The 21,973-nt window shown below is 42.6% G+C and overlaps 1 protein-coding gene across 11 annotated transcripts in view; it reads right to left on the reverse strand.

Moving 5' to 3' along the window:
- Positions 1-21,973, reverse strand: part of ITPR1 (inositol 1,4,5-trisphosphate receptor type 1) — a 363,735-nt gene that overhangs the window by 327,006 nt on the left and 14,756 nt on the right. For all 11 annotated transcript variants that reach the window (XM_054482499.1, XM_054482497.1, XM_054482492.1 and 8 more), the window contains exons 3-4: positions 13,409-13,516; positions 8,910-8,980 (exon numbers count right to left, since the gene is read on the reverse strand). In XM_054482499.1, the coding sequence (XP_054338474.1) occupies positions 8,910-8,980; positions 13,409-13,500 (163 nt within the window). In that variant the 5' untranslated portion in view covers positions 13,501-13,516. The remainder of the gene's footprint in view (positions 1-8,909; positions 8,981-13,408; positions 13,517-21,973) is intronic.

Consider the following 21,973-nt stretch of genomic DNA (forward strand, 5'->3'; position numbering starts at 1 on the left):
TGTTAAGAGGAGGATTTCTGGTGTTAGAGTGACTGGGTTCAAATCCCAGCTCTGCCACTTCTAGCTACGTGATCTTGGACCAGACACTAAACATCTTATATGTCAGTTTCCTCATCTGTGGAAAGGCACCGGCCTTACTTATGGGGTTGTTATGAGGATTAAATAAATGAGTGTATGTAAAGTATATTAATTAAATAGATTATATTCACTAATGTCTCTTAGCACTACACAAGGTATTCACTATTATTTGCATTTATAAAAAACAGGTTATCATTAATTACACAGGGTGATGGAACCAAAAAAAAATTTTTAATTCATGGCTCAAACACAGAAGCCTAAAAGACAGTGTGAGTAGAAACTGGGGTTGTGTCCCAACCCCAGTTTTGGCACAGGATCGCTCTTTGACCCCAGGAGGCTTTCTAAACCCCTCTAATTTTCTCACTTGTCAAACAAGAAAGGAAAAGAGTTATCATAAGTTCAAGTGATTCACCACACATCTTCATCAATGCTCTGAAGACAGGATTATAAAACCCTTTGCCAAAAGAAAAAGCCCTTAATCAACCACAGTATACTGCTTTCAGAAGAACCATATAACAGTATGACAATATGACCCCATTATGCTTGCTGAGATTTCCAAATCAATTTCACCCTCAATGGAGGAAGTCACAAAAGCAATACTGTGATTCAATTAGAGGACAAGGTAAACTTATTTATTGCACTAGAAGCATTTTATGCACACAGTGCTGAAAATGGTTCTCCATTAGCAACTAAATCATAAGGGTAAATGACTATAAAAGAGGGGTCTGAGGTCTACTTTCCAGGGTGACTCAGGTATGCAAAAAAGAATGGATCCAGGGCATCAAAGTAAACACAAATTCCCTTATGCTCATTTTCAGGGTACCCAGAGCCTTCAGACATTCATCTCATAGCTTGAAGCAAGTAGGCAGCAATCCAGTGAGGGATACGCTGCAGTGTGTGGGACTCCAGCATAATCAGGCAGCAGGCACCATCCCCAGTAATTGTGTAACACACTGTGAGCATTCTATGTTGCCCAGGGAATTGACTTAAATTACAGTTTTGTTCCCTTTAAATGGAGTCTGTTTGTCCAAGATTGAGATAAACTAGTAAATCTGAAATGAAGATTATAAAAAACTATTAATCTTTTTATTAAATTTGAGTTGATTTTGTGAATACAGAACAAGTTGGAGGAGACTCTCCTACAAGGCAGCTGCACACACTCTTGAAACCTTCAATATGCCTCAAGGCATATACTTGACAAGCACCTTAAATAGACTGATTTTTCTGCCTTATTTAACAAGACAGAAAGTAAGTCCTGTACCCCTACTGTGAAAGGCCTGTCATGGATTAGAATCAAAAGAACAAACAAAATTTAAGTTAGGCCCTCCCCTTTGCATGAGGGTATTTAAAACTAAGTAAGATATGGATTCATTCCTTCGATGCCTTGCCAAAAGAAAAAAATGAAAAATACTGTTGCTTAGCAACATTTAAAACAATGTGCAGCAAAGGAGGGTCGTTTGAAAGAAAGCTAAGCCGGTGAGTTTGTTATAGCCACCCTAGATGACCTTTGTGACCCAAGACCCTGCCTGTGTCCCCATCTGGCCTAAGGGTAAGGTTAAGGCCTGGCTATTACCGGCACTCATCTATCTTGACAAAGAGACCTGTAATCCCAAAGAAATAAGAACGTATTTCTGGATAGCACAAGGCTTCTAATGTTAACCTGCCTGTTTCCACCACTAATAGCAAAGTTTCAAGCTGGATGAAATCTTGGAAAAACCCCATTTAACAGATGGGGAAACTGAGGCTAAGAGAGATGAAATGACTTCTCCAAGGTATTGGAGCAGTTCATGGCAGATTCTGGGCTGGATGCTAGCTCTGGCATCCAGAAGTTGCTCTTTCCCCTATATTTAACCTAAATTGCAGGTAAGACCAAGATCAGAGAAGTAGGCTATTGACACTCAAGTGTTTCTTATCACTCAAGCATGAAAAATGCCATTCTTATTTGAGGACCCTTCCTAAGCTGCTGGGAGGTTTCAAAGTCAATTACAAAGAGCTTGCATGAGATGCGAAACCCTTCTCTCTCTCAATAAAATAATCCTGCTAAATCCACCAGCCTGCTACTAAAAGGGGCTAACATGGTGCCAGCACTCTGGGACTGGGGAAAGAAGGCTCCAATAAAAATAAAAAGGCCACAAGTCTGATCCTCAAGTTCATGGCCATGCTTTAGGTCCAAGAGTGGCTCGTTATAGCCAAGCAACATACTCTTCTCCATGCCAGTATCATGGTGACTGCACAATACTCAGATTGTCATTATTTCTAGCCGGGCATATGTTGAGGAACCAGGGGTCTTCCACCAACACTTTACTCTGGAAATGCCCAGAAACTGAAATATACTGCCCCAGGTCAGACCTGCATTTGCACTACAAACAGGACTCATCCTACTGTAAGTAACATACTGCGCATCCCACAGCTGGTCGGAGCAATGGCTAAAAGTGCATTAAGTGTGGCAGGGTGCAGTGGCTCACACCAGTAATCCCAGCAATTTGAGAGGCCAAGGTGGTGGATGGCTTGGGGCCATGAGTTCAAGACCAGCCTGAGCACCATAGCAAGACCCCCATCTCTACAAAAATTTAAAAAGAAGCCAGGCATGATGGGGTGTGTCTGTAGTCCCAGCTACTCAGGAGGCTTAGTAAGGAGGACGGTTTGAACCCAGGAGGTCGAGGCTGCAGTGAGCCATGACCACACAATTGCACTCCAGCCTGGGCAACAGAGTGGGACCTTGTCTCCATAAAACTACAAAGGAAGAAAAGCACTGGGCCCAGCCTTTGGAAGAGGGCTCTGGCTACGACACTCATAAGTCACATGGCACTGGACCAGCTCATAACTCTTGTCATCTCAAATGGCGTCAGGTACCAAATAGATGCGCTCTGGTCTTGGGGTACTGCACAGTGAAAGATTAGGACATGAAAAGCATCCTCATTTACTTTTCCCCAGTAGGCCAGGTTTTATACTAGGTAGGAAGAAATTTCACCTGCTTTGCTTCTACTTATATATAAATAGTTGCAGTAAAGACAACAAATTACTCTAAAGAAGTTTCTTCAACATTTTCACTACACATTGATGTAGACGTCTTTGAGAATGTCTCTTTCCTCATGGAGTACAAATGGCTGGCACATGGGAACTACTCAATAAGTGTTTGTGAAATGAATGATAATCATTCTAAGAAGTGACATTTAACTGACTATGGGCAAGTTACCCAACTTCTTAGAGCTTCCATTTCCTCAACTGCATAATGGGAATATCAACACCTACACCTCATAGGTGGGTTCCTCAGATTAAAAGAGATAATTCAAAGGAAGTGCTTTGCACAAAATGAATGCTGTATTAACATTGGCTACTGTAATTTATAATGTGGGTCTGTTTCTCCATGAAACTCTAAGACTCCTGAAAGCAAGAAGGAGTGTAACTCATCTTGCCCTGCCATCACCAACGCCAGCAGCTGGTACACAGTAGGGCCTCAGTGCTGGAGGTAAACACTCATTTTTCACAATACATTTGCTTAGATTGGACTATGATGCTTGAAACCAACTTCACTGGGAAAGAGAAATGTAAGATACTTATCTGGAACATCCACATATTCAGTCTGTCTGATCCCCTCCTCAATTCATATAAACCACTTAGTGATAGAATAATGATTCCTTTCACCTCATTTTTTCCTGCCCCAACTTCTCCTCATTTTGAACTGTAAGTTTCGCTTTGAACAACTTTTATTCTGAAACTAAGGGGCTCCCTGCAAGGTTAAAAGCTGCACATTTTGATATCATTGATATGGTAACATCTGTCCAACATCAAGAATTTAGAGCCATGACTGGCCTCTTGATGTGAACAGAGAAGATTAGGTTTTGAAAGCAAGAGCCTGACTGTTGCCCAAATCTTATGCAATAATGGCATGATCAACACTAAAGCCTATCTAATTGCTCAAAAGCTCAGTTCCCTTGTTTCTACTCCAACAACCCTGGAGGTGATTTATATTTAAAAAGAGCAGAGATTCTGGGAGCAAAATGAAGACTAGTTGTTAGTTTCCACCTTTTCTTTGTAGAAGATGCCTTTATATTTAGCACCGGGGAGCTGGGGGAGGGACTGGTAAAAGTGGGAAGAGGAAAAGATAATACAGAGAAAGGAATTCACTAATCACAAAGTTTCTATTCCCTGTTTCAATCTGATTTTGTCTTCTCTATTCTTTCAAGATTATGGGCAAAGACAACACAAATCAGGGAGAAGAAGAGGTTCTGCCTTACCTTCCATGGACGTTGGGGCTTTAAAATGGTACCACATTAATACAAGAACTAAAGTTGCTGCATTATTCTAAGTCTCAGCTCTCCTCATCCCTTACGAGGACAATGATATTGTCCAAAATTCATTCAGATGAAAAAGATGTGGCTTATGTGAAACAGATGTGCAGCCAACCTTCCTACAGAGGAAGTTAGAGGCAAGAGATATATTCAAGGAAATCACATACACACAAAAAAGCAATTCACTTTGGAAATGTACTTTCAACCATCAGAGAAAAAAAAGCAAGTGTGTTCAATGTTGAACTCTTCTACGTCTACTGTGAAAATTAACAGCAACCACTCACTGAACAACTACTGTGTACTAAGCACTCTATTAGGCTTTTTATGCATATTATCTTTATAAGGATGGAATTGTTTGACCCTACTTCACAAGTGAGGAAACAAGCTGAGAAATATTATGTAATCTATCAAGGTTACTCAGCTTGCATACAGGGGCACTGGGGCTCAAATACAAGCCCAGGGGTTCATGTACACATCCCCACCCACAAAGAATTTGAAGACAAAAAAAATAACAATATATAATTATTCTCATAAAATTAAATATGAGATTTACAAGTACCAGGCTCTGTACTAAGTACTGGGAATACAAAGAAAAGAATAAGGCTTAAACTCTTAACTAAGGGTCAGGCTCCCCCAGTACTAAATTCTTCACACACAATTAATTTTCCCAATGACCTTATGAGATAGAGCCTATTATCCTCTCCCATTTTACAGGTGAGAAAACCAAGGTTGGCAAAGGTGAAGTGATCTGTTAAGGGTCACACAGCAAAGAATTCATGGAACTTGAATATGAACCAGGAAGCCTGATCCAAGAGCCTCTTTTATTAACCATTAGGGCTGCAGATCTCAGGAGCTCACAAAATTAAAGATGCAAAGTCAGAAGCCATGGGGAATATTGCATAAACAGGCCTTGGATTTCCATTTACTTAAGAACAGGTTATGATGGTTCTCAATATAGGAAATAACTTGGCAAGGAAACAATGGAAGCAAGAGCAAACCCAAATGACTACATGCAGCTCTGCTGATTGCTCAGATAAAGACTCCATCATCCCATTCGGCTGCTTGCCAGCATCTCGCTTTTCCATATGTGTTTGTTAAACTCTAGGGTGCAACGAGTCCATGAGGAAATGGACTAGAAATGCCTCCAAATTGCCCAACTGCCCTATGCACAATTTCTAAACATCAAAATGACTTCAGCTCCAAAATACACTTATATTTGGAAACACAGCAATTGCTTCCAAAAGAGAGATCTTTCTCTTCATTTTAGAAAAAAAAAAAAATGTCAAAGTATGCTGCACCGCAGTTGAAGGAATGCTTTGGAAAATTTTTTAAAACTCACTGCCCAAGTTCCACGGTGGAGAAGCAGATCTTTCCAGCACTGAGGCAGCCTGCAAAGGCAGAGCTGCCTAGGCCCTTCACCTGGGTGCAGGGGACCTCTGGTTTAGCACATGGAATTAAGGAAGTCCTGACCTACATTCCCAAAGCCTGCAGCAGAGCTTGTTTTGAACCAGATTTTCCCACAAGGACAAAGCATCTCACAACCCAGAAACCTTTATTTTTAATTTAGGGAGAAAAGCAGTCAACAAATCAAGTCACTGTCATGTGACCACCTGTAGAACCAGACCAGGCTGTAAAAGGAGTTTGCTTCCTTCCAAATAGCTTCTGTTAGACTATTACTGTTATCTCAAAACAGTCCCTTCAAATCAGCCACCATATATACATCCAAGCACCAGGCACCTTTACAGTCGTGCCAGAAAAACATGTCTCCTCCGACTTCCCCTGCTATAGTCCTATTTATTTTTAACATTATAACCCTGTATTCAAACAGTTCCTGGTTCATTTGCGACAACATGAATGAACCTGGAGGACATTATGCTAAGTGAAATAAGCCAGGCACAGAAAGACAAATACCACATGATCTTGCTTATATGTGGAATCTAAAAAGATTGAACTCCTTCCTAGAGACAGAGAGTAGAATGGCGGTCACCAGGGGCTGGGGTGGAGGATTGAGATGTTGGCCAAGGGATACAAATTTCAGTTAGGAGGAATAAGTTCCAGAGATCTACTGTACAACATAGTGACTACAGCAAACAACAATATAACATATACTGGAAACTCACTAAGAGTAGTTTTTAAATGTTCTCAGCAAAAAAAAATAATAAGCATGTGAGGTAATGTATATATGAATTAACTCAGTTTAGCCATTCCACTATACATGCATATTCTAAAACATCATGTTGTACACCATAAATATATGTCGATTTAAAAAATAAAACTTTAAATTGTGTGCATATATTTGTAAAAAACAGATAGCCACTAGTTAACTTCGTACAGTACATTAGAATCTCTCCCAGGTTCATCTCCCAGCTCCCAAGGCCTGTATATAGAACAGGATAAGAGCTCACGCTGGACCCAAGCAATGCCTTCCGGACTCATATCCCGCCCCTTGGTCCCAGCTGCAAAAGTGAAACCTAGATCACCTCTTCCCTGAATAACAAAGTTCAGGTTTTATTAGCCTAGATGTCATTAGCCATGGTTCTTAACCTTGGCGGCACAAGAGAAATACCTGAGAAGCTTTCAAAACTCCCAATGCCCAGTTAACTCAAAATCCCTGAGCTGGATTCAGCTATCAGTGTTTCTGAGAGTTCTCCAGGTGATTTCCCTGTGCAGCCAAAGTTGAGAACCATGGCTCCCACTCCATCCCGTCACCAGCCATGTGACCTCAGACAAGGTTCTTAAGTTCTGAGTGTATCAATCTCTTCCTAGGGAGGAGGGACAGCTCCCTGAGCTAATGCAGGCAGAGTGCTTAGCACAGGGCCTGGCACAGTCAATTGATCTTGTCCCTTTTAATATTCACAGTGGGGAAGTAATTCTATGAGTGACTGAGTTATGATCATTGGACGAAACATTTCATTTCTGCAGCACTCAAGATTTTGTCTTGTCTTGGAAGGAAACATGAAAGAAGGATTGAGAAGAAAAAGGTGGTGGAGGCAATAGCCGCCTTGGGTTCCTCTTACAACTTGTATCAACAACTGTTATTCTCTCTCTTTTTTTAACAGCCTCCCCCCACCCCCACCCATCCTCAGGTGAAAACATTCTCCTGATTGTCTCATGCCAACTGGATGCAACTCAACACCAAATGTCTTCCAAATGGCTTTTCTCCATCTGAACGTCTGCGTTCTATTTTATTCTAATTTATTTAGCTTTTATCCAAAAAAGTCAAACAGTTTCTAAACCACTAAACAATAAGAACTCAGAAATCGAGTTATATAATCTGCAAACGGCAAGATTTGAGCCCTTTGGGACTGAAGCCATCAGTCAAATACCTAACCCAGTGGTTTTTCGCCCTGGCTGTAAAGAATTATCCCAATTCCAGAGGTTACCTTAATTGATAAATAATTTAATTAATAAATAGATGCTTAAGGCTGTATAGTGGATCCCTAAGTCCTAAGCTCTGCAATGGAGCCCCAAGCATCTATTTAATTCAAAAACTTCCTCAGATAATTCTAACATGTGGCTAGAGCTGAGGACCACTAACCACAACAACAAAAAAGAAAAACAAATGTTTATCATCTAAGATACCAAGTGTATTTCAAAGACCTCCTACAATAAACTAAGCTACCTTTGGAGAAAGATGCCAAATTCAGGAGGCCTAAAGAAAAAACTAATTTGGGTAGAAAAGCTGCCCTGCCTATGTCTTTTTTTTGTTTTTGTTTTTGAGACAGGGACTCACTTTGTCGCCCAGGTTGGAGTACAGTGGTGTGATCTCGGCTCACCGCAGCCTGGAACTCCCAGGCTCAGGTGATCCTCCCAACCTCAGCCCCCTGAGTAGCTGGGACTACAGGTGCATGCTACCACACCCAGCTAATTTCTGTATTTTTAGTAGAGACAGTGTTTCACCATGTTGCCCAGGCTGGTCTAGAATTCCCAGACTCGTCTAGAATTCCCAGACTCGTCTAGAATTCCCAGACTCATCCAGAATTCCCAGGCTCAAGCAATCTGCACACCCTGGCCTCCCAAAGTGCTGAGATTACAAGCATGAGCCACCGTGCCCAGCCTGCCTATGTCTTTTAACTCAAAAAACAAGTGCAATAATTAAGAACGTTTCATGCCAGTGAGACGTTCAGTGAGGTATCACTAGATACCTCTTAAAGAAGGTATCTAAGAATATCAGCATCCCCAAAGGGACAGTGAGATTGCTGAAATAATGAATGTTCCCTGTGACTGGATCCATAAATCCTATTTGTTTGAAGAAATACCAATACAAATGTAAGACTTTAAACCAAATTACCACTTGTCAACACATATTTAATAGACAAATTAAGGACCAAGTAAAAGCCACCCCAATCTTGATACTAAATTTATGTATGCATTTTTCAGGTTGTAAAGCTTAGAACTGAAATCATACTCTGAAAAAAATACATAAGTAAATAAGCCTATTTTGCTTATAAACACACACACACACACACACACCAACAACACACTTCATGAATTTTCAAGTGAGTCAAGGTGACTACTCCAGGAAAGCCACCACCTTACCTCTGAATTTCTTAGGTGGATTGTTAAGGTCCCCGGTTTCTGGCTGTACAACACAACGATCATCAACCAGGCTGTAAAGAAGACAGATAAATGCTCTGTCAAGTGTATGAAAATGAAACTCTTAGCACTATGCAAAAATCAGATATCCCAGGGCTTTTCCTGTGCAACATTTAGACTGCCATATTCTCCTGCCAGGAACTCTTTACACTAGAGGCTTCCTATGCATGGATCTAAACCTAATCCAAAAGCCCAGCATTCTGTTCTGTGAAGGACACATTAAGGCTACTGTTTTCTGTGGCTCCTTTCCCATAACCATGTCCATGGTAGATCTGAGTATAGCATGAAATGTGGCTGAAGTCACAAGACACAGCAAGGGGCTGTTGCATTCAACTAAGGGTAGCTGAGGAGCTGACTTTGTGCCAGGTGAATATGAGCCAGGCCCTTGCTCTTTGGGAGCTCAAGGCTAGTGCAGGAGCCTTAAGAACAAACTGAAAAGGAGAATATAGTCTAAGGGCTATAAGAGAAGGAAGAAAAAAAATACAGCCAGAATCTAACTGTGCCTGAGGTCATCTGAGAAGCTGCAGACAGAGGAAGTTGTAATGGAACTACTGGAAGAGTCGAAATCGATGTTGGAGGCTAGAGGGGAGCATTTCCAGGTGGAAAGAACCATGAGTGCAAACTCATGAAGATATGAAAGGACTCTGGAGCATCAAAAGCAACTAGTGGGGAAAGTACAAAAAAATTACAAATAAATAAGCTCACATTACATAAAGACTCAGTATTTAAAGTCCTGACTGCTAAGTCTAACTTGCACAATTCTTTAAGAAGAACCACTTAAAAATATATTTTTGAACAGATGAGGGAACTGAGACTCTGAGAAGTTACACAACTTGTCCAAGCTCCTAAAACTGGTACTGATAGAACAGGCTAATCTTCCAAGTGACCACAGAACTTGCACTTGTTCCCAGCTAACACGCCATGGCTTTCCAGGGTTCCTCCATTCATCTGTGCTGCCTCCTCTTATCCCAAATGCAAGGTACCATTAAATATTCAGCCTTTACCCTTGCTGTTCTATTCTCCAAGATTTCCTTTTGCCTCCTGAAGTCCCGCCTGTCTTTCAGGACTCAGATTAAGAGCCCCACCTTCTCCACAAAGCCCCCCAAAGCTTCTCCTGTGCCAGACACTCTCTGCCTCTCCTTCTCCGTCCTCCCAACCTCACTGACTGAGACTCCAAAGGGGCACCAGGCTACCAGCTCCATGAAGGCCAGAAGATGCCCAAGGCTGGCAGCTCAGTATCTATTTGGTGGGTAAATCAAAGTGTCCGTGGTACCCCACCAGCAGTTTGCCTCCTTCAGCTTCACGACACAAGACCTCACTGTATAAACAAGAGGGACAGTGTAGCCAACGGCCTGAGTTCTCATGTAAAAATCAAGAGCAGAATATATATATATAAAACCACCACCCTGAGCTCCTGTAAGTATAGTAATGCCCCCAGAGCTAACATAATGCTTGACAGGGTGGGCTCAGAATCCAAGGTAGGGCTAGGTTAATAAATCATCAAGCCATGGCCAGGCGTGGTGGCTCACACCTGTAATCCTAGCACTTTGGGAGGCCGAGACAGGCAGATCACGAGGTCAAGAGATCGAGACCATTCTGGCCAACATGGCAAAACCCTGTCTCTACCAGAAATTCAAAAATTAGTTGGGCATGGTGGCAGGCGCCTGTAGTCCCAGCTACATGGGAGGCTGAGGCAGATGAATCGCTTGAACCCAGGAGGTGGAGGGTGCAGTGAGCCAAGACCATGCCACTGTACTCCAGCCTGGTGACAGAGTGAGACTCCATCTCAAGAAAATAAATAAATAAATAAATCATCAAGTTCTCAAATGGGGAGGAAGTGGAGAGAGGAGCCCCAGTTAAGCTCAGACAACAAATGAATTGTAGATGGCACTCTGCCACCTACTAGCGGCATGATCATGACTATGGCATTTTACCCCTACCGGTCTCAGTTTTTTCATCTGTAAAATGAAAGTTGGTCTCAGGGATTCTTAATGAGGGGGATGTTCATCAGACTTATTGTTTCCAAATATACTGACACCAGGACTCTGTCAACCCAGCTTACTAAAGCTGTGCTGTAGGATGAGGCCCAAGAACCCTGCCCGTCTTGTTTTTATAAAGAGACAGGGTTCTTGCTATGTTGCCCAGGCTGGTCTTAAAAGCTGGTCTTGAGCTCCTGGCCTCAAAGGATCCACCCATCTCAGCCTCCCAAGTAGCTGGGATTACAGGCGTTAGCTACTGCACCAAGCTGAACCTTTATTTTTAACAAGCTAAAAAGGCAATTCAGAAGCCTGCCACTGAGTAGTGTGCACACACACACACACTTGCCCTCCAAGATCCTATTGGAGTTCTAAAGTTCAATTAGTAGATGAAGCCATTTGGAGGTAACCACCATCTATATAAATGGGATGGGGCTGGAGTGCTACACAGTGAGTCCCATAACGACTGGCAGTCACTCATTGTAGTCCACAACAGGTCCTCCACAAATATTAAAAACAGGAAGGGTTGTCAAACTTTCTTTCCAACCCCATTTTTACACTGCTATCCTCAAATATGTGCAAGCAACTGAGAAAATAAAGTATTAATCTCAAGAAAGTATTAGCAACCCAAAGTTCAAAAAGAAGCCCTCCTCACTTTAAAAGGGCAGGAGGGACTCATCATTAATTTGTTTACAACGTTTGAGGAAAACACTTAAAAAGCACTTCATATGATTTTCAAGAAGAGATGCCCTGGAAGAGAAAGAAGGTACTAAGATCTTGGGGGCTCAGGAGGCACCTGGGTGACTGGGAAATCAAGACCCCCAGGGGAAACATGGGAATAGAGTGGGTTGAGGTTTAACCAGGCATCCAGATAGGGGCTGTGCACACTCAAGGAGGAGGGAGAGCTGTGGGCAGACAAGGAAGCTGGAAAGAGAGAAGCTGGCCTGCAGAGAGCAACTGTTGGCAGCCCTAGCCTTAGAGTCTGGAATTTTCTGAGCTGTGAAATCTTGGGCAAGTGACTTTGCCTCTCTGAAGCTCAAAAGTTTTGCCTCCACAAACAGTAATGATGATAGTGTTCACCATAGACAGTTGTGTGAGGATTAAGGAAGATGTAGGCACAGTATTTAGCATAGTGCCTAGCACACAGCAAATACCCACTGGGCTCATTTAGTGCTTTTCATTTATTACTGTTGTGGTCATTGCTGAAAAGAAGAAGAGGGTAAAACAGTCAACCATAGACGATGAAAACAGGAAGGAGCCAACCATGAAGAAAGGAGGGACAGTCAGAGGCAGGGCAGAAGGAGGCCTCTTTGCCAAAAGCCACAGAAGATAAATTGTTAAGGGTAAGTCCATAATGGAGAGAGGTCAAATGTAGAAAGTCACTGGATCTGGTGATCAGGCAGTCATGGATGACTTCTTTTTCACTGGATGACATTTGAAACAAAATCTCTCTACAGTGGGAGCACAAGTCTAATTGAGCTATAATTCTGTATCTATAATAATTTGCTCCCTGAGTGTGAAGTAACCTGCATGAGAGCCTATGAATACTCATTCTGCACAAATACCAGGAAACAAGCATGCTTTAAATAATAGCTATAATTAAAAGGAAGGTCTGGCTGCTGTAAAAATGAGGTTCTTGGAGAAGCTGCTGGTCTTCCTTCCCCCAATTTATTTGAGACCAGCTCTTGCCAAATTCAACAATGCCACCCCAGGCCCTCACTACTCCTTTCTACACAAAGACAATATAGACCATTCGTAACTATTTTGGAGTTAACCATCTTGATTCTCCATTCTGCCTCTGTCTGCCTTTGGGACTATTTCACCTCTCATTTCCTCTTCTAGACAATAGGCGTAGGAGGAGACGGGAGAAGATAATCAAATGAGTACATTATGAAATATATTTGTACCCTTAAAAGTTGTATAAAAAGCACAAAAGAGCAAAAATCTGATTTATAGAACTTTATGCAATTTGTAATTTTCAAATGCATACAGCAATGTAAAGTAGGAAATGTCTGCTTCAAAGAAAAGAGATAGGCAGCCCGGGAGGTTTGGTCTTTGCTTATATTATAAAGGAGTCACTATTTGAAAAGAAGAGCCTTTACAAAACTAAAAAGCACTTCTTTGGGCTCTGTAAACATTCATCTTTACACTTTATTCCATTTAAACTGTATTCCATAGTGGAATAAAGGCACTCTCCCTTTTATATAGAAAGGAAGAGCAAATTTTAATAAACTCAGAATAGTGTCCTAAATAATGAGGTTTTGCTCTTTCAGAAATATACAGAAAATTGTGTTTTTGTATAAGAGGTTAAACTTGGCTAATATGAGATTTGGTGTTTATGATTTCAACCACACTTAGAAAGCCAAGTAAAATGGTAACGTTCTTATGTCAGAAAAATCACAGTTTTAAGCTGACGTTATGATGTCTTAAACAAATCCTTCCACACAAGAAATTGCATGCTCTTACCCCAAGGTGCTAATAAATCCATTTGTCGATCCCTCCGCGTACAGAGAACAAATGTCTCCAATATGTAGGAAGCTAGACATTTTGTCAGACATGTCTTTCTTGAAAATCCTAGACAAAGTAAAATATGCAGCATTGTTAGAAGAAAAGAAATGTTCAGAGGGGGAAAAAAGTCACTAAGAGTTGGCTTAGCTCAATTTTCCAAAGCGCCTTACTTAAAAGTCAAATTTAAATAAGAGTTTGACAGGCAGGCAATTCAATGAGCCAAGTAAGGACATATGCAACAACATTTTTTCCCCGTATATTATTTAATTTCGGGATATTCCAAACACAGTAACATTTGTTTCTAACAAAACCGTGCCTGAATCAGATTCTACAAGTTGAGGACCCTTGATAATAAAAACTGCAGTGAATAGAAAGCCTGCAGGGAACATAGCCAAGAACGTTGCAGTGATTAGGGAGTTACCTGGAAAGTCTGACTTATGAAACATTAACATATTCAATTTGCCTCAGGGAATGTTAAGTCAGAAGGAAACACCTGGTATAAAAACTTGCTTCTGGCAAGGCCACAGTGCCTGGGCTAAGGTACCAAAGCAACAAAATGACATTAATAAAAGGAAGCCTGGTAATAAATACCACAAATTTCCAGCAGCCTTTTAGGCATTTTAAGAATTCATAACTGTATGCACTTCACCCAAATGCTACTTAAATGTCTTTCCTTCTCATCCTTCACCAAGAAACACTTCCAGAGGATGAAAACCCTTTAGACAGCACCTGGCCCAGATCCTTCAGTATTTGGGTAAGAATAATAAGGTTCCCTGCCCAGGAACACACAGCTAGTTAGAGGCAGTCTTAGAAAAAGCTCTTAAGTCTCAGGAAATCTCTACATAGCCCAGAAAGCATTAAACACACATACACACACATAAATATCAACAAAAATATTGATGTGACTCCTAGAAACAGCTTTCATCAGGGCCATAAATATTGAGGAGTGGGAACCAATTGTAAAAAGCTAAATTGACATTTAAAAAACAAACTCAGTTACGCGGGAAGACTGTGTGCTGGTGTGGACTACAGCTAATAGCCCAGTGTTTCCTCAGGCATCTGCTGTGGAGATGCCCAGGGCAACCCAAGTTTTCCCAAAACCCCTCCTCCAAACCCAGACCCCTTTACACCCCTTTCCCCATCAATTTACTCAACTTCCCCTTCCAGCAGCCATTTACCCCACACAGTCACAAGAGTTGTAACAGTGTGGAATGGTATTGTGTCTCCTTCAATTGCTTTCTGGGTGCCAAGTTTTCTTTCAGGAAGAATTATGCAGCAATGATCAGCATGACACTTCGGGAAGCAACCTACCACCTTAGCAGGAATGTCAGTTACCGAAAGCAAACTTATGTTAAAGAACCTCAGTTCACTGCTTATGAGAAGCTGCAGGGAAAAGCTAATTTGTCATCCCCTTCCCTCCCCTCCAACAACCCAGACATTGCAGGAGAGATAAAGAGCATTTCATTAAACATGAACTTATTTATAGAGGGAGACAGCAACTGAGAACACAGAATGAACTCTCAAACAAAAGAGCCAGCATCTCTAGACCTTGAGGGAAGATACACAAATAATGTGCAGAAGGACAGTTTGCCAAGTACCACTCTCTGGAATCATGTCAGTCATTGTTTAATTCTTCATAACTACATATTTTATATCTAAAGGCAAACCGATGTTTTAAACAGCATCCAGAAAGGTGGCACAAATGGAAAACAGCCAGGGGGATTAATATTTCCCTTCTGCGCTTATATTATAAAGCTTTATCTTAAAGGGTCAGGAAGTCAGCATACTTCTAAGACCAATTATTAGAAGACAATTTGTTTGAATTTTGAACCAGACCAAATTTATGTCTGTACACCCTGGCATCCTGAAAGGACACCAGGGAATTTCCAAATGCAGGAGAGCAGGTATGTGCTCCACAAGAGGACTAGGGCCTTGTCCAGTGTGACTAAGGCTCTCCTTTCAGGATCACCCTTCAGATAAGCATTCAACCCCAGTGGAGACTAGGCCAGAAAATGCCTGCTGTTTTGTGAACCATCACCACCACCTGGATACCTTACTGAAAGATTCCAGACCCTTAAGGGGAAGAAGCAGACAATTCAGTGTCCTCGAGTGACAAAGCATGATGTACCCCATGTTGCTTGCAGCTGATCGTTGCAATAGATGTCTGGACATTGCATTCCTACGGCACAGTTCTGCATTATTTTCTTTTCTGATAATACTAGCTGGCATTTATCAAGGATTTCTCATGCCCACCATTGTGCTGAGTGCTTTACAAATGTTCTCTTAGTGAATCCTCAGGACCACAGGAGGTAGGAACTACCATTATTGCCATTTTGTTGTTGAAGACACTGAGGTGTAATACAGAGAGGTAAGATCCCCATGTCACATACAATTAGCAAGCAGGAGGACCAGGGTTGTTATAACCCAGGTCTATCTGACTTTTTTTTTTTAGATGGAGTCTTGCTCTGTTGCCCAAGCTGGAGTGCAGTGGCGCAATCTCAGCTCACTGCAACCTCCACCTCCCAGGTTCAAGCGATTCTCCTGCCTCAGCCTCCTGAGTAGCTGGGATTACAGGCACCCACCGCCATGCCTGGCTAAATGTTTGTATTTTTTGTAGAGATGGGGCTTTGCCATGTTGGCCAGGCTGGTCTTGAACTCCTGGCCTCAAGTGATCTGCCTGCCTCAGCCTCCCAAAGTGCTGGGATGACAGCCATGAGCCACCGCACCCAACCTAGGTCTATCTGACTCTTCAGTGGAGGTGTTTATCAACAGTGATCCTGGAAACACAGGTTAAAATGTTAAATGTTCTTATACTCCAGATGATTACGGAGAACTGAGTTTCTTCTTACGCACAATTCTGTTTTCTAGTTTTTCTACCATGGCTCTGTAATACTTTCATAAGTCACAAAAAAATTAAGCATCTTCTAACCAAGATACTTATTAAGTGGCCAAGATAAGTGAGTAAGTAACCTTTAGCTACATTTTACATCTCCGCCTGAAATCACAGGCCAGTCCACACACCACAGCTAATGATCCTCTGGGCAATCCACCAGGGGTCCCAATTAAAAACAACCAAAAAGTGGGGGAGGACAGATCCTTCCCCAGGGTCTCATGTGATAATTCCCGTCACAAAGGACTGGGCAGAAAGCTTGCTGGTCTGGCTAGAAACCTCTGGAGATCTCCTCTGGCCTCCCCTTACTGAAGTGGAGGAAGGAGATGGTGGGAGGAGGATAGGTTTTAGTGCAATTATCAGCGATGTCCTGGAAGGAAAAACAAAGGCCAGGAAAGTCAACAGAACAGGCCTCTGTGGTCTGGAGGGGTGGAAGTGGAAAATCCACCCCAGAAGTGATGGGCCTAGGAGCAATCTTCTGGAAGACTTCCTGTTGTTCAGAGCTGGGTGGGAGAGCCCGCCTCTTTATCTGATCGTGGACCATTTGTGCCTGTGAACTTCTAGCAGCTGCACTCAGGGCTCCTATGTCACTCACACCATGACAAGGACCACCTCAGAGAAAACAGAGCTGGCGCCAACCTGCCACGGAGCTGCGGAACTTCAAACACTTATGGACACCCGGGGCTCTGCTGACAAGCCATGCCTGACATACACGAGGGCAGGCTTAGGCACTCAGCTCCCACACTCCACCATGACTCTCTGCCCCTAAGCTCTTATTATTATTATTATTATTATTATTATCATCTACCTTATTATTAGGAGCCCACCGCCACCTCTCTGCTTTCATTTCCCCCTCTGTTAAATGGGGATAATTTAACTTCAAGAGGCTGTGGTGAGCAATGGATGAAATAATGCTTGAAAAGCACCTGGTACAGTGGCTGACATACTTGAATTGATCTATGCTAGTTATTTTTATTTTTCTTCCATGAGAGATAAGTGGAATTCTGAAAGATTCCAAGGCATCAAAATTTAAACTCAGTAAAGGATCCCCTGTTTAAAAAGTCAGATGTGTATCATAACAAATGAACTCCTACATGACCCATGATGACAGATTTTACTTCAGGGAAGATAATTTATCCTTCCTATTTCCCCTGATGAAAAAAGGTGAACAATAGCGAATTACACTCAACTGCCAGCCACAGAGCATTCTAACCTTTCAAAAAACACAGAATCATGGAATAAAAGTTGGAAGGAACCCTGTAAAGCATGTAATTCCACCTCCTGCCCAGTAATGAAATCTCCCCATCACGCTGCCTATGGATGGTCTCACTGGGCAATAGAGCCTATTCTATGTTCAAACAGCCTTGTTCAAACAATTACTTCTAAACCAGGCACAGTGGCTCATGCCTGTCATCACATTTTAAACAGCCAAGGTGGGAGGATGGCTTGAGGCAAGGAGTTTGAGACCAGCCAGACCCCATTTCTACAAAAAATAAAAATAAAAATACATTAGCAGGGCATGGTGGTACACATCTGTAACCCGAGCTACTTGGGAGGATCACTTGAGCCCAGGAGCTCCAGGCTGCAGTGAGCTGTGATCACACCACTGCATTCCAGCCTGGGCAACAGAGCAAGACCCTGCCTGTGAAAAAATAAAACAACTACTCCTGTCCCCTCCCTTAGCCCCACAAAGGACAGCTGCCTCGCAGAACTTTTGCTATTCATCTGTCCTCTGATGCATCTAAGATCTCTGCATATGTGAATGCTATCTAGATTATTTCTCCTTAAGGCTTTGCTTCTTTCCACAAAGCATCACCATCCTCCCCGCAATTCCTGATGCAGAATGACCTCAAGAGCACCTCTCAGCCCATGGCAGGCAGGAGCTGAGGCTCCAGAGTCAAAGTGCCCAGGTTCAAACCCCAGCTCTGCCACTTACTCACTGAAGAACTTCAGGCAAGTTCCAGAACTTCCCTAAGCCTCGCTTTTCCCAGCTGTAAAATGGGGAGAATAAGAGCACCTACCTCAGCAAGCTGACATAAGGTTCAGCAAGATGGTATTTATAAACACTCAGCAAAGCATCTGGCATGAAGTAGGCATGCCATCAACATATGCTATTACTATTAGACCGCCACCCACCACCATTCTGTTGGGTGGAAGCACCTGTTAAAACAGGATTCTTCCAGGGTGGCTTTGGCCAAGGCAAAGAAAGGTAGATCACTGCCTCTGGGAGATACTCTTGCAGAGGGGGGCTGTGGCAGCCTTGTTGAGCCTCACACCACCCTCTGGCTGGGCTTCCCTTTGCCCTCTATTGAAATTGCTCCCTGAGCTGTGCATTAAAAAAAAGGGGCAGGGAGGATTTGATTCTATTCCCAAGAAAGGTGCAAATAAAGAAAAAAACAAATGCAGAAAGATCTCCTTGGGGAAGAGAAGCCAGAGCTGCTCTTCAGAATCTGTATTGCTCTCTGCCTTCTCTATACCTTTCCTGGTCTTCTCGTCCACGCTGCTGGCTCCAGTCACTGTTACGTGAAGAGGATTCCCAAATCTGTCTCTCATGTTCCACAGCTACTAGAGTTTTGCTCCTAGCGGCTCATGGCATCTCAATGTACCAAAAAGAATTTACCTGCCTGCCCAATCTGTTCCTCCTTCATAGCCATTTCTCAGTGACCACCAGCAAAGCCTGGTGGCTTCTCCAGTCCTCCCTCTCTCATGTTACCTGCCACAGAGCCTTTGCCTGTGCTGTTTTCTCAAGCCCACAACACTCTCGTCCCTACCCCACCCCTTGCTCTAATTATAGCCAAGTCACCCTCCGCCTCTGAATTCAACTACCATTTCCACCAGAAAATCTTCCCCATCCCCTCAGATGAAGTTAAATTCCACTCTTATAAACTCTGCACCATGGATCTCTCCTTCCCAGCCTTCATCTCAGTTACAATTTCACATTTACTTGTGCAATTCCTGTCTGACACCGTACAAGGCACATGCTGTATTCTAGAGATCTGTGTGTGATGTGTTTTATATACAAGTGTATTCCAAACACCAATGCCTAGCACATAGTAGGTATTCAGTAAATACCTGTCGAATAAATGAATGAAAACGTCTAATCCAGCATGAATTTGTCCTGACTTTAAGCTTTACTATATCTCTTGACTCTTCTAGCTCCCTTGTCCCTGCTAACCTGAGTCTCAGCCAGTATCATTTCTCAACTGGATTCCTTAAGGCCTTCCTACTCATTTCTCTGAATCTGTCTTTCCTCCTCAATCTATTCTGCATACAACATCCAGCATGATATTTTAGAAACATAAATCAGACTATATCATTACCCTGCTTAAAACCTTCCAACATCTCTTTGGAGCTCTTCATGATCTAGCCCTGCCTACCTTGAGCCCTGCTCTCCATACTCCAGCCATAATGATTTTTTTTTTCCCAGGGTCCCCACCATGCTCTGTTGCCTGGGCCTTTGCACATGCTGTCTCTGCAGCCTGAGACATCTCCCTCCCTCTCCCACTACCACTTGTGGCTAACTCCCACTCACCTTCACAGCCCCAGTTTGATGTCTCCACCTCTGGGAAGCCCTCTCCGACCTCCCAAATCTGGGTTATATGTTTCCAACATACTCTTCTATATAGCAACCTGGGTCCACTACCACTGTCCTAACATTGCTTATTCACTTGTTTGTTTGTCTTCTCCACTAGACTGCAAGCTCATGAGGGCAAGAACCTCACTTGTCTTTTTTCCTGTTGCATCCTAGTACCTGGTAGTACCTGGGATACAGCAAGCAGTCAAATATGGATTCAATGTCACTTTAGTGCCATTGTATCTGCTGCCTAGAAGAGTTTATACTGGTTTTGTTTTTTAGAGTTATGGTCTCACTCTGTCACCCAGGCTGGAATGTAGTGGTGCAATCATAGCTCACTGCAGCCTTGACCTCCCAGGCTCAAGTGATCCTCCCACCTCAGCCTCCTGAGTAGCTAGAACTACCGGTGCATACCACCATGTCTGGCTAAGTTTTTTCATTCTTATTTTTGTAGAGACAAGGTCTCACTATGGTGCCCAGGTTGGTCTTGAACTCTGGCCTCAAGTAATCCTCCTGCTTCAGCCTCTCAAAGTGCTGGAATTACAGGCATGAGCCGCCACACCTGGTTTGTTTTTTAGATGACTGTTCTCCAAAACAAATTAAAGCCAAATTTACAGGGTTAGATCAAGAACAGAAACCTACTTGGCCGTTTTCAATAGATTTCTATGAGAAATTTGGAAGCAAGAAACAAAATATCTAACTTTTATCCCTGGAAAGATACTCTAACATTTATCCCCATTGACCATCCCCTCCACATGTCCAAAATGGCTTGGAGTACTGACAAGAGTGTACACTTGGAAACAGACTCAGAACATGTGAGTCTGAATTCTAGCCTCATAAATTACCAGCCGTGTGTCCTTAAGCAACTTCCATAAGTTCTCTGAACCTCAGCTCTCTTATCTGTAAAAAAGTGGGCAACCTTTCATATTTCTCAGGGTCATTGTGAGGAGTAAACCAAATAATCCAAATAAAGTGGTCAACACAATACTTGGCCCTTTATGCTCATTTTCTGTATGTCTGAATGAGTCTGAAATGAAAACATTCGTTTTTGTTCCTTCAAAGTCTTCACTCACCTCTGTCCTGTGACTCCTCTACTTCATGAATGTTGCTTACCTGGTCAATACTCTAGGAAATACATCTGGAGAAACAAGGATCCCAGAAATGTTTAAATCCTCTGTAAGCCCACGAGGTGGCTGATACTTGGACAGCATCTCCAAAGTACTGTTGTTTTTCAGTACCCAAACTCACAATACCCAAGCTGGCCAGACCTCAACTCAACTCCCCCGCCTTCTAACATCAATCTAGGTCCCCCGCTGGCAGTGGGGGTGGTGGAAACCTCTTCAAAGGGATAGTAATTCAATATTTAGAACCTCTTCCACTCTGGTGTTAAAACAGGCCAAAGCACAGCCTCACTAAAAAAGAAATATGTTCATTTAATTTTAAGCAGCAGCTCAAGATAGGTCTGGAATTTTTTTTTTTCTAAAAGCTTTTAGTGTGATAGAAAACTCACTCATTTGACTGTTGCAGAAAACTCACTTATTGAAATTTTTCCATCTATTATTTCTCCTGCACATACTTAACTAATTGCATTACATTCATTTAAAAAAAAAAAAAAAAAAACCTCGATTTTCGCCTACACAGAATTCCGAATTTAAAAGTTAACAACTCCTGAAACTGAGACTAAAGTAGAACACTTCATTAACCAAGAAGTTACCTAAGGGATCACTTAATCCTCAATGGTGGACAGGCTTGGGAGGAAATGAGAAACTGACTTTATACTAGTTAAGGGACCCCAAAACCACAGACCTGCCAGTTTTTACCAAGACACGAAGGCAAGCCTCCTACGTTTAATTAAGATGAAGCCGCCTGGCCACTGGGGCTGAACAGTCTGACTTTCAGTAATCGAGTGGCAGGGGAGTTCCACTGACAGTCTGACCTTAAATGAAACCCTTCTGAGCATGAGAGTCAGGTACTTTGGATCCCCTGCCATGCCTGCACCCCCTCGCCTCGTCCCCACAGTGCACCATTAATTTCCTGATGACCAAGCTCCTCTGTATTT

This window comes from Pongo pygmaeus, chromosome 2 (assembly GCF_028885625.2).
Source record: "Pongo pygmaeus isolate AG05252 chromosome 2, NHGRI_mPonPyg2-v2.0_pri, whole genome shotgun sequence".
Classification (NCBI taxonomy): Eukaryota; Metazoa; Chordata; class Mammalia; order Primates; family Hominidae; genus Pongo; species Pongo pygmaeus.